Source organism: Lissotriton vulgaris, chromosome 1_2 (genome assembly GCF_964263255.1).
Source record: "Lissotriton vulgaris chromosome 1_2, aLisVul1.2, whole genome shotgun sequence".
NCBI classification, from domain to species: Eukaryota; Metazoa; Chordata; class Amphibia; order Caudata; family Salamandridae; genus Lissotriton; species Lissotriton vulgaris.
In genome coordinates, this window is record NC_141686.1 from 281,734,394 (window position 1) to 281,747,452 (window position 13,059).

General features: G+C 47.7%; 1 protein-coding gene across 7 annotated transcripts in view; it reads right to left on the minus strand.

Annotated features, from left to right (window-relative positions):
• SZT2 (SZT2 subunit of KICSTOR complex) overlaps positions 1-13,059 on the minus strand; it is a 1,033,029-nt gene that overhangs the window by 182,969 nt on the left and 837,001 nt on the right. For all 7 annotated transcript variants that reach the window (XM_086953216.1, XM_086953214.1, XM_086953218.1 and 4 more), the window contains one exon: positions 8,173-8,303. In XM_086953216.1, the coding sequence (XP_086809342.1) occupies positions 8,173-8,303 (131 nt within the window). The remainder of the gene's footprint in view (positions 1-8,172; positions 8,304-13,059) is intronic.

The window sequence follows — 13,059 nt, forward strand, 5'->3', positions numbered from 1 at the left end:
TGCCGAAGCAGTGGGTTATGGGCTGCTGCTGTGGTTGCTGTAGCGGACTTTGGGAAAAATTAAATCTGCCTGTAAACCCTTCAAATGTATGAAACTGCCTGTAGTCTCTTTGTGGGGGCTTTAGATCTAGGGAGCCTTGGCCTTAGTCCTGATCATTTTAAACTGCTTATAAGCCAAATCAGCCTTTTCAACAAATAACTTGGAGCTTTTGAAAGGGAGGTCCATGATTGTGAATTGCATGTTGTGAGAAAGTGGCTCTATACATACTGGACCAAAGTAAGGTACAATGTGTACAGAGTCCACAAACCCCAGAGGTATAACAGAGGTTAAAGTCAGGGCTGACCTTACTCTCAAAAGAGGTAGCGTGGTCGAGCAGTAAGGCAGTGCCAGAGGACAGTGTAAAGCATTTGTTGTACACACTCAGTCAGCAAAAGGTTTCACAAACTCAAGGACTGAATTCCAGGGCAATTGTTTTTATATCACAAGATATAATAGTTTTTTTTTTAGAACCAACAGGTATAAAAATATACTTCTCAATAATGATTGATCTAAGATAATTACTATGTAGAAAGTTAATGACTTTGTAAATACAGTTGCGGTAGGCAACACAGTTGTAAACACTTGAGCTCAATAGGTTTTTCTACACAATTACCGTTGATTACTTTGTAGATTACTTTTGTAATTCCACGACTGGATCCTAGATTCAGTCTTGGGGTCTAAGCTGAAAACAGTTTAGTAAAAACGTTTTGGTTATTGCAATGGTTTTTAAGGAATAAAAAGTTATTTTAAAAGTTGACCCAGAGAAACTTTTCAGTAAAAAAACTGGCAATGTTATCCTAGAGCAGTAAATAAATGTCACAGGTAAAGTATGTTCTTGTTACTTTTGTAATCCAGTACTGGGCTCCTAGGTCCAGCACTGGGAACTCTACCTAAGACAGGTAAGCAATTACGTTTCAGTAGTTGGTACGATTTTTAAGGAATATTTGTAATTTTCAAAAGTAGACACTTAGAAGAATTTTTAGAGAAAAACAGTCAATGGATTCCAATAGGAGAAAATTCAGTTATGGGTAAGTACGGTAAAAATTACTTTTGCGGGTCAGTACTGGGCTGAAAGGTACAGTACTGGCTCCTCTCCTGGTTCCAGGTGAGTATTTCAAAATTCGTTACTCGCCTGATTTTATAAGAATATTTTAGAGTTTCAAAACTTCACACTTGAAAGATTTTTCGAGTCAAACCAGTCAATGTTATCCTAAGGCAGGAAAGTGAATTATCGGTTTCCAGGTGAGTACTCCACTGGTGAAGTTAAGGTTCTGGGCATAGACTCAGGGGTCTCCCAGGGTCAGGTAGGTTCAGTTGGTACACCAGCAGCGGCACAGGGGCGGCCCGGTGCAGAGGTAGTTAGGCCCAATGTTATCCAATGAGAGGCAGGGGGCCTTCGGTTGGTAGCTGCTGGCTAGCAAGCCACATGGCTGTGGGAGCTGGGCTCCTGGTCACTTGCTCAGGGAAAACAGAGAAGTAGGATAGGGTACAGGCTGCACTGCCAGGGGCACTCGGGCGTCTGGGTGCAGGGTGCTTTTGAGCCGTCGGGTGCTCAATGTTATTCTATGAGGATCTTGAAAAGGGAACAAAGGCGGCAGGCTTGGGGACGGAGGACCTTCTGGAGCGACCAACACTTCGAGGGGTAAGTTGGGATCTTGGAGGATAGGTAGGCACCCACGAGTTTGGCACAGGGGGCCGCGGGGCGCCGTGTGCAGGGGTGCCTTTTGAGGTCTGGAAAACGTACCCCCTGCTGGTCATGGTTAGAGGGGTCCTTTGTCCTGAGGCTGCAGGCGTTGTCGGGGTTGTCGAGGAGGGTCCTTGGGCACTGGACTTCGGGTCCCAGTCACCGGGGGGACGTCCTCGTGGTCTTGGATCACACGGGCACGGGCCGGGCTCGGCGGGGGCAGAGTGGTTTGGTCTTGTGCTTCCTGGCAGGCACTATGAGTATGTTTGTTGAAGCAGAGCCTCTGCTTATGGGGGTCCCAGTCTTTAAGAGGGTCAAGGCAGGCAGGTCCTCCGGGTGTCCCAAGGTTGCCGTCCGCAGGAGTCGCCGGGATTAGGGAGGAGCAGGTTCCAGGATCGACAATGCTGATAGGGCTGGGGCCAAGTCAGATGGTGTCGTCCTGTTGTTAGCAGCTGCACGGCGGGTCTTGTTCTTCTTGATCTTCTTTTCTTCTTGGGATCTAAGGAAGGAAGGTTCAGGGTGCTCCTAAATACTGAATTTAGGGGCGTTATAGGTAGGGCAAAGGCAAGGACCAATAGGTCCTTGTCCTGGGGTGGATACACCCCCTAGCCTGCTCCTCTCCTGTAGAGGGGGGCAGGAGCCTACCCTTGATTGGGCAGGGCACCCCATCCTCAAGAATGCCGGTGCCGTGCTTCACCTCGCCTCCCCCACCTGAGGGGTGGGGTTGGCACAGGCTGGTACACCCCCTTTCCTGACTTAGGGTTTCCCGCCAGTCTTCCCGCCTGAGTGGGAGTCAGAACCGGTGGGGGCCAGTTGCTGGGTAAAGCAAATGGTCTGGAGAAGCTCAGAGGCGGCATGCCTTTGAAGCTTCCCCCTGCCCATCCAGGGGAGGAGACCTAGCACCTCGCCCAGGATGTGCATTGTTGCAGGCCCAGGAGAGCGGGAGGCTCTCCACCCAGGGGTCCAGCATCATGTCTGCTGTGTGGCAGTCTCTGCAGCCACTCAGACCAGACGAGGATTGTAGGTTAGGTTTTCAGGGGGCTTCTCTAAGATGCAATCTGGTGCATTTTACATTAAATCCCACACTGGCATCAGTGCTGGTTTAATGTGCTGAGAAGTTTGATATCAAACTGATCAGTCTTCATTGTAGCCATTATGGTGCTGTGAAGTTCGTAATGACAACCTCCCAGCACCATATACTCTTAATGACAACACTGCACTTACAGTGCCCAGGAATGGCCCTGGGTACTGTAGGGGCACAGGGCTCATGCACCGGTGCCCACACCACTGGCATAGGGCACCCAGCTAGAGGGGTGACTGAGGTATGCCAGGGTAGTGGGTCTCGTGGGCATGGCACACAGGGATGTGGGCCATGTCGACTCTTGGTTTGCTTCTGTATTTAGACACTGAGCCCGCAAAGGCAGTGTGTGGGAGTCAGGGTACAGGGCCCCTAAGGGTGGCACAATAAGTGCTGCAGCCCTTAGGAGTCTTCTCTGGTCACTAGGCCCTGGGTACCTAGGGTACCATTTACAAGGGTCTGACAGGTGGCCAGAGATGCCAATTGGGTTTTAGTTTCAACACAGTTTAGGGAAGAACACAGGCCCTGGGCACCTGGTTGGCAGGAACACAGGCCCTGGGCACCTGGTTGGCAGGAACCCAGGGTAAACTCAGTCAAAGCACATCAGCAGTTCAGCAAAAAGTGGGGGCATACCAATGCAAGAAAGGTGGCACTTTCTCACACATGTCTGCAGGAAATCCAGAGGTGCTAAGCCAGGCATGATGTCAGATGGCCATCAAACGACCAATGGGCCTGGTGTCCAACTCTGCGGAGTCCAAACCCAACTGAATAATTTGTCAGGATGCCGCTTGGCCATCACTCACCAGCTCAGAGACAAATGTTCCTGCACGTGTTCCAGGATGTTTTCACCAGATTTACCAGATCCCAAAGTGCGAGGGTGTTCCATCCCAGGAGGCAGGTGGCACTTATGAGCTTTTGAGTCAGGGTGCATGCCCAAAACACTTGCTTGCCCACAGCCTTCAGCTTCTTTGATTCACTATCCACTGAGGTTGCAAGAAATGTTCTGGAGGAGAACTTAGAGGAGCAGGAGGCCTGAACATCATGGCTTTCTAGTAATGGATGCTTGAAGAGAAAGGGGGCTCCCTAGGAGCCGGACATGATCTTCTGTCAATTGCCCTATCGAAGGCCAGAGTAGTAGTTAGTCTCTCACAGGCCACGAAGACTAGTTTTAAAAGGGAATGGTAGGAAAGGGTCTGCTGTCTAGGCAGAAAGTTGCAGCACCTCTGTGAGAATGTGTGATTTAGCCTCTACAGAAAGGAGCAAGTGGAGCTGTAGGAAATAATGTCTGCGTCAAAGCCAACGACAGCGCCAAGTCCCTATAGCACCATGGGGCCAGGAGGCTTTCCAGAAGGAACTAGTGCTCGCCTGAAAACCTCAAACATTGTGTGAAAGAACCTAGAAGTAATCGCTGGTGTAGGATTCTACAGGTAGGGAAATCCTGAGGTGATAGTGGAAGAGGCAGCAACGGTGCCAGTGGGATCTTGTCCTTGTTCTCGACCTAGCTCTGTTGCGAGGCCTGGTATGAGATGAGTGAGATCTAGAGTGCTTGGTAAAGGTGCCACTGATACAGGTGACTGTGGCAGCTGAGAAGGACTGGCTGGCGGATCTCGTGGAGGAATTACAGCTGCAGTTACCAATAGTAAAGGAGAAAGAGGAGATTTTTGCTGAAACCGGAGGGAATGTAGAAGGCAAGCGACGTGGAGAAGGCCGATCCCGCAGGAGGACTGGAGAAGCCAGTCTGGATGGGGAAGAGGCCAAGAAGAGCTCTGGATCTAATTCTGATGGGAGACTTCAAGATTTCATGTGTGAAGCCCATTACTCTGTCTTCTGCATAGTAGAATGATTACTTGAAGTAAAAGTTTGTGGCATCGACTGAGGTCGCAATGTTAACAGTCTCCTCCTTGACATTGAACCATCCCTCAATGGTGAGCAAGTAGGTGCTGTACCACTCCTTGACATCGAACAAGAAGTCGTGTCTCAGCGGGTCGTCTCCTTTTACCTCTCCCCCTGCAGGAGTCCTCAGAGCTTGAGATGGGGAGCAGTCTCCTCACCCTCAGATGCCTTTCCACCCAGGAAATCCTGCATAGACATAATTCCTGTGAGGAAACCACTTTAAAAAATAGTTCTGATAAATAAAACCCAAGTAAAAATCCTTAAAGAGGCAGACCTCTACTTCAGGACCCTGTCAGCAAGAGCAGGAAAAAAACCTGAGCATCCTGCCACCTGCAGGTCATGATGGGACACTGCGGTTCAGGGTTCCCTTAAAGGAGTAGTATTCTATTCTCATGTATTCAATACTGCAGCCTATACAGTTACATTGCCCTAACTTTCCATATCTCTCCCTATCATGAAAAGAGTTTGGGAAGGATGTTCCAGAAAGTCACTTTTACTTAAATCTGTATGTTTTTATCTTCCATCTGTTAAAGTAAGTTAATGGAATTGCCAATGTATCCTGTCTTAAGGCTGTAAAGATTAAATTTTTCTCGCATGTACCTCCTGTCCTTTCTGAAGTAGGGTGAAGATACTGTAAAAAAATAAAAGTGACTTTCCAGGAAGTGCTCAGATAGATGGATTTCTCATGAGGTCTTGCAGGGTCTGCTGGGTTTGCCTGTGCCCAAGCAAAACCAGCAGCTGTTCACCCACGATGGGTGATAAGCATCTGCTCAGCAGACAGTGCCCATGTGTGCGCAAACTGGGCCAGTCTATTTATATTTTGAAGCCTTGACCAGACAGATTCTTACCTTATGAGGTCAGTGTTATGTGTCTGAATATGAACTTTAAATTGAAATGGAGTACAAGGAAGAGTGTGTGCACTAAGCATGGACGGTTGCTGAACGCAACCTACTAAGGGTGCCTAGGGAGTTTAATTCAGTTCAGTACATGTAGATGTAGAGTCCATTTATAACGCGCTAGCAATCGCTCCAAAGAGCATCTCGGCGCCAATATGAGGACAACCAGATGAAAAGGTTGCCTTACTGCTGAGGAGACCATGACCGGGATCACACTAGCGCTCTGGCCATTGGGTCTGGAAGATTGTAAATCCAGGTTTTCAATTGCTTGCGGAACTCAGACTCCTTGTCCAGTGCTCTTAATAGAGGGGGTAGGGCATTCCATGCTTTGGCACCCAACACCGCTAGGGATTTGCCCCCGCGGGTTTTGAGTCTGAATCTCGGGATGGTCAAAAGATTGGCATTGGAGGATCTTAATGCGCGATTTGGACAGTATTTTACAAATTTATTTCTTAGGTAAGTGGGGCCTGAATTATGCACAGCGCGAAAAGTGATAGTTAAAACTTTGTGGAGGACCCTTTTAGTTATAGGCAGCCAGTGTAGTGCATTGAGGGCTTTGGTTGCTGAGGATCTTCTTGGCCATTTCAGAACCAGCCTTGCAGCTGCATGCTGCACCATCTGGAGTTTATGAGTAACCATCTTATTGGTGCCAGCGTACAGGCTATTGCAATAGTCAATGCGGGAGGTGACTAATGCAATCGTAACAGTTTTCCTTGCTTCGAGGGGCAGCAAGTCAAAGAACTTTCTAAGCATTTTTTTTACCCCGAAACAAGTGCCTGCCACTTTTGACGCTTGATGTTTGAAGGATAGATCGGCGTCAAACTGTACCCCAAGGTTGCGAGCCGAGGAGGTAGTGTGGGGTGGAATTTCTGCCTTCTCAGGCCACCACAGTCTGGGGATGAAATCATTATTTGAGCCTATGGGCATGATCTCGGTCTTTCCTGTGTTACATTTTAGGTGGTTTTTCCGCATCCACTCAAAGGTGGCCGTTAAGCAGCACTTAAGCTTTTCCTCCCAGGCCTGGTTGTCTTTGTCCATGACCAGGATTAGTTGGGTATCGTCGGCATATGCTATTACATCTATGCCGTAGGACGATATCAGCTGAATCAGGGGTGCGGTGTAAACATTAAACAATGTCGGACTCAGACTGGAGCCCTGAGGTACTCCCGTTGACAGTGGCTTCTCGCTGGAACGGAATTCCCCCAGAGTCACCACTTGTTTCCTGTCACTAAGAAAGTTTTTTATCCACTCTAAGGCAATACCTTTAATGCCAGATGTTATTAGCCGGTCTATTAAGATGGCATGTGAGACCGTGTCGAAGGCCGCCGACAGATCTAATAGTATCAGGACGGCCTTCTTGCCTTGGTCTAGAGCTGAGCGGATAGTTTCCGTAGTGAACAGGAGAGCCGATTCGGTGGAATGCTGAGTTCTGAAGCCAGCCTGATTGGGGTGCCATACTTCATTATTTTCCAAGAAAAGTGTCAGCTGTTTGTTAACTGTGGACTCAGTGATTTTACACAGAGCTGGAAGTAATGAAATCGGACGTAGATTGGATAGTGTGGAGGGGTCAGGAAGTTGTTTTTTTTGTAAGGGTTTTACAGCTGCCAGTTTCCACTCGGGGGGGACATAGGCGGTGGACAGAGAGTTGTTAACGATAACATTTATGTCCGGGTTGACAATATCCGCAATAAGATGTAGGAGTGCTATAGGACATGGATCAAATGGTGATCCTGATTTGGTTGCCAAAATGGCCTTTTTTGTCTCTTCCAGGCTGATTGTGCGGAAAGCTGTAAGCTGGGTGACTTCCTGCCTGGTAGTTTCGTCCTCACATATTTGATCAAAGCTGGGAGCCTCAAAGTCTTTCGTCAGACCCTTAACCTTTTCCTCAAAAAAGTCTGCGATGGAGTTGCAAAGCATTTGAGAGGGGGGGATGTCCTGTGTTAGACATTTGGGTTTACTAAAATCTTTTACAATATTAAAAATCGCCTTTTGTTTACAATTGGCTGTTGCTATGGCTGACGTGAAATACTTTGTTTTTGCCTGTTTGATTAAGGCATGATACGCTTTCTTGGTCTTTTTGTATTTGCTGCGTTCTGTGCTGAGATAGTTCTTACGCCATCTACGTTCAGCCCGTCTTAGTTCCCCCTGTTTATTTTTGAGCTCTAGGTCAAACCAAGGGGCAGATCTCTTCTTATTCCCGGGTTTGAGCTTGCGTCTTCCCTGTCCGGTCATATTTTTTAGTTCTGTCATCCATTCCCTAAAGGTATTTAGGTTTGGGGGTCCGGGTAACTTAGTTCTACACTCTCTGGCTATTGGTATTAATTCTGGATGCTTCATGGTGGCCTTCCAATCCTCGTGTCTGGCCTGGTTGCTTTTGCAAGTATTCTTTTTGTTGGCATTAGTCTCTGGTGTAATCGAAAAAGGCATTAATACATGATCAGTCCATATTTGGAGTTTCAGCTGGTCTATTGTTAAGGTGTCTAAGTTGGTAGCAATACATTTAGGTGTTTGCATCACCAAGAACATATAGCTTCACTGTAGCAGACTCAGGAAAAGCAAAAAACTCCACAGACACCCTTTACCTTCTTATCGATGATGTGAATAATTAAGAAGCGCTGGCGTGGCACCATGTCCTTCATGGAGGTGGAAGAATCCAGCACCCTTTCTGCAGAGATCGGCTCCATCGCCTCGAAGCGTTGGAATCCCTTGTGAGCTGTTGGAAAACAAAAACTTAGCCTTTAAATGAGACTAAAGCACTGTAATGAGACCAAGGAAGGTACCGAGCCTAAGGAGGAGGTGCTACAGCTGGTAGGTGAGTGACGCATCTGGATCCATCTCACCGTGCAATGTCATCACAGGCTATGAACAGGTCTGAAATCTGCAACCTGACAGGGCAAGAGCGTGAGCTGCAGGAACCGAATGAGTGCAGGGTATACACAGACATCTGCCGGGTGTGAGCAGACATTTACTGAATAAAATGATGACCGCAAGGTAGAAGAAAACACTTATGATGCGATGCTTAGGGGTTTGGGTCAGCTCATTAAGTTTACAACCTATACACGACTTAGCTTATTGATATAGTTACATTTGGACAAAGTGTCTAAAAACAGGAGAATGAAAAGAAGAAGAACAAGCATTGGAAATGCAATAGGTCTCGCATTAGAAAAGTGGGAGCTATTGGTATAGTACATTTTTTTTTTGTTTTGTGTGTAGTTTTTCCAAATAGCTACATTGATAGATTAGTCATTTACAATGGCAATAGTTTTAATTTTTTTGAATGTGACACCTATAGCATTTGGAATGCCACATGATTTGTATTGACGTGACTTTGATGGCAGCTTATGTTGTTATGCCACATTTCTAGAGAGCAGGAGAGTGCAGCAGGGGATAGAAGCACAGCCCTGCAAGCTGAGCGTCCTCCCATCGCACACCCATCTGTGGCTTGAGTGGTGTGAGGGTGAGGGGTGTGAGAGTGAGGAATGTGAGTGTGAGGGGTGTGAGCATGAGTGTTGTGACTGTGAGGGAGTGTGAGGGGGTGTGAGTGTCTGTGATGGTGAAGTTGAGTGAGTGTTTGTGAGGCTGAGTGTATGTGACGGTGTGTGTTGGTGAGGGTGTGTGAGGGTGAGTGAGGGTGTTTGATGTTTAGTGAGGGTGTGTGACGGTGTGAGGCTGAGGGTGTGTGAGGGTGAGTTAGGGAGTGTGATTGTGTGTGAGTGGGTGAGTCTGAGAGTTAGGTGTTGTGATGTTGATTGAATGTGAATGAGGCTGAGGAGATGATGGTAAGGGTGTGTGAGTGTGAGGCGTGTTTATTGTGACAAGTTGCAAGGCTGAGCGTGGGTGAGTGTGTGGGAGGGTGTTTGATGGTGAGTGTGCGAGGTGTAGTGAGTGTGAGAGTGTTGTGACGGGTGTCAGGGGAGGGTGTGTGTGTGAATGTCATGTGTTTGAGGGTGAGGGGGTGTGTGTGTGAGGGTGAGTGAGGGGGTGTGAGGCTTCGGGTGTGTGACGGTGCGTGAGTGTGAGTGTGTGTGAGGGTGAGTGAGGGTGTGAGAGGTGTTGTTACGCAGAGGGTGTGTGACGGTGTGTGAGGGTGAGGGTGTGTGAGTGTGAGTCATTGTGAGTGAGTGAGTGTGAGTGAGGGGGTGTGAGGGTGTTGTTGTGAGGGTGAGGGGAGTGAGGGTGTTGTTGTGAGGGTGAGGGGAGTGAGCGTGTGTGAGTGTGATGGGGTGTGAGGGTGAGGGGGTGTGAGGGGGTGTGAGGGAGTGTGAGGGGGTGTGAGGGTGAGGATGAGTGAGGTTGTTTGCGGCTGAGAGTGTGTGAGGTGTAGTGAGTGTGAGAGTGTTGTGATGGGTTTTAGGGGAGCGTGTGTGTGTGTGAGTGTAAGGTGTTTGAGGGTGAGGGGGTGTGTGTGTGAGTGTGAGAGTGAGTGTGAGAGTGAGTGAGGGGGTGTGAGGTTTCGGGTGTGTGACGGCGTGTGAGTGTGAGTGTGTGTGATGGTGAGTGAGGGTGAGAGAGGTGTTAGGCAGAGGGTGTGTGACGGAGTGTGAGCGTCAGGGTGTGTGAGGCTGAGTGTGAGTGATTGTGAGTGAGTGTGAGTGAGTGTGATTTATGGGCATAAGGGTAGACATCTTAGGATGTTTTTGTATTTTCTGTACTTCCCTAATTTTTTGTGAACAGCTGCGTGGGTAAGGGGCGTTGGCTGTTGTGTTGTTGAGTAGTGCTCTTTTGATGTTGTTTGATGCTGTTTTGGTGTACGGTGTTCCTGTGGTTGTGCACTTAGCACCACCAAAACACTTCGTGCAACAGCAGCATCAGTCAGAGCAACACCAGAGTCTTGTGCTTTTGTGATGACGCATTTTGTTTGTGTTTTTGATTATTTCTGGCATTGTTTACTTTTTTATTTTCCCTTACTTTAGTAAGTGCTTTCTGTTGTGAATTTTTTCCTTTAGCTCACTTTGTCCACTTAAAAATTGTTGTATTTTTTGCTGTGTATTCATATGTTTGTCTATTTTGTGTGCATTTATGATCTTTGTGAAAGAACTGTTTTATTTTACAATCCCTTTCTTTATTTTTGTGTATTAATTGCTGCACTGTCCTTGCGTTGCATTAAGTTTTAATGTTTTAATAGCTACAAGTGTGTAATCCGAATTTTACGTATTAAAATAAATGTTGCCTTACGTTATTTATGTGTGGATTTGGAGAGTAGAGTTGTAGTTGGAGTGTAGAGTTGTAGGGTGGTATTGTAGGTATAGGGTGTAGTTGGAGGGTGGACTTGGACTGTGTGAGTGTGAGGGTGAGTGGATGTGAGTATTTGGGTGTTTGATGGTGCGTGATGGTGTGTGAGAGTGATTGAGGGTGACTGGTTTAGTATGAGTGAGGGTGTGAGTGTTGTGAGTGTGTGTGTGAGGATGAGGGGGTGAGTGTAAATGTTGACTAACGTTATTTTTGTGTGGAGTTTGAGGGTGGAGTTGTAGTTGGAGTGTAGAGTTGTAGTGTGGTATTGTACTTTTATGGTGTAGTTGGAGTGTTGTCTTTGACGGTGTGAGTGTGAGGTTGAGTGGATGTGAGGGTCAGGGGGTGTGAGTGTGTGTGATGGTGTGTGAGGGTGAGTGAGGGTGACGATGTGAGTATGAGTGAGGGTTTGAGGGTTGTGAGGGTGGACTTGGACGGTGTGAGGGTGATTGGATGTGATTTTTAGGGGGTGTGAGGGTGTGTGATGTGTGAGGGTGAGTGAGGTTGACGGTGTGAGTATGAGTGTGGGTGTGAGGGTGATGGTGTGAGGGTGTTTGAAGGTGAGGGTAATGGGATGTGATAGTGTATGATGATAGGTGTGGGTGAGTGAAGGTGATAGTTTGAGCGTGAGTGAGGCTGAGTGTTGTGAGGGTGTCAAGGTGAGTGAGGGTGTGCGAGTTTGAAGGTTGAGTGTGTGACTGTGGGTGAGGGTGAGTGTTTGTGAGGGTGAGGGGGTGTGAGAGTTTGGGGGTGTTGTTGAGTGATGGTTTGTGATGGTGAGTGGGTGAGGGTGATTGAGTGTGTGTGAGGGTGAGGCTGTTGAGGTTGTGTGTGTGGGTGCGTTGCTGAGTGATGGTGCGTGATGGAGGTTGTGGGAGTGTGATCGTATCATGCTGTAGAGGGATGTGGGGAAATAGTAGGCCAGCTGAATGGGGTGTTTTTTTATTTTTTTTTTCGTTTTGACACAAGTCTTTTGAAAGTAAAGCTAGCCATCCCTCCTGTGCCTCGAACTTGCTGTCATTTTTCTTTTTTGGGTGTGCGTGTCATTTACTATGTGTTGTGGGTTGTGTGTGCGTCAAAATGCAACCCAAGGAGACGTAATAGAGTGTGTGTGTGAAAGTCCCCTTGATCCGTGAATGTGTGTATGAAAACTTTGTTGTGGTGTGGCGAAGTGGTGTGAACGGAGTGTGTGTTGTAAGAAAGGATCCGTTGTTAAACGAGCAACATTTGTAGCGAGTCTGGATGTATACTGATCAGCAGTAAAGTATTGCCTGTGAGTTGTGTTTTCCTGTGTGTATGTGTGCAAGATGCAGAGTGGGTGGAAGCTGCAGAGTGGTTGGAAGCTGCAGAGTGCGTGAAAGCTGCAGAGGTGATAGATGCAGAGTGGGTGATAGATGCCGAGTGGGTGAGGAGGTACACCTGGTATATAGGGATGTCTGTTACTATGCATATGAATCAGAGATTGTGTGCCAGATTTGTGTCCCAAGTGTAATTAGAAGCTGTGGCCACTGTCTAGCAGGTTGGTAGTGTTAAGTAAGCATAAGCTGTGTTAGCAATCCATAAGTTGTGGGTGTAATGTAGTATGTGTTGTGTGTGCGTATAAATGTAACCCAAGGAGACGTAATAGAGGGTATGTGTGAAAGTCCCCTTGATCCGGGTATGTGTGTGTTAGACCTGTCTGGCTTTTTGGCGAAGACCCTCCTAATTATTATTTATTTTGTCCCCTTTTTGCCCCTCATACCCTTGATAGTTTTTTTGTCTACTGACTTTTTGTAGGTGTTGGCCAGGGGGATAGGTGTTCTTTCTCCCCCTCATAATCTTTTACCTCAGGCCCAGAGGCCTGTTCTGACAGGAAAGTTGGCACCACCTAAAATGGTGGCCACCAACTGCCCCAACTGTCACACCCAGAACTTGGCCATAGCCTAGCATAGGGCATTCTAGAACCTTCTGGTCCATTCTGGACCACTGAAGGGCAGCCTATATAAGGCGGAATGCGAGGCAGCCATTTTGTCTACCTGTGGAAGTCAGCTGGAGGACAGGCTGTAGCTAAGGGTGGGAAAAGGTTAGACATAGGGTTGACTTACTGGACTGGGAGGCTGCCTTATTGATCTACCCCACTACTCCCCTTTTGGTTACTTGTCCTGGCCCCGCTGTGGAGGGTTACTGGAGACCCTGGGCGCCTAGCTTGCCCCTTGACTGAATTATACAGGGGAAGCCTTCAGGAGAAGGAGACTGTAATG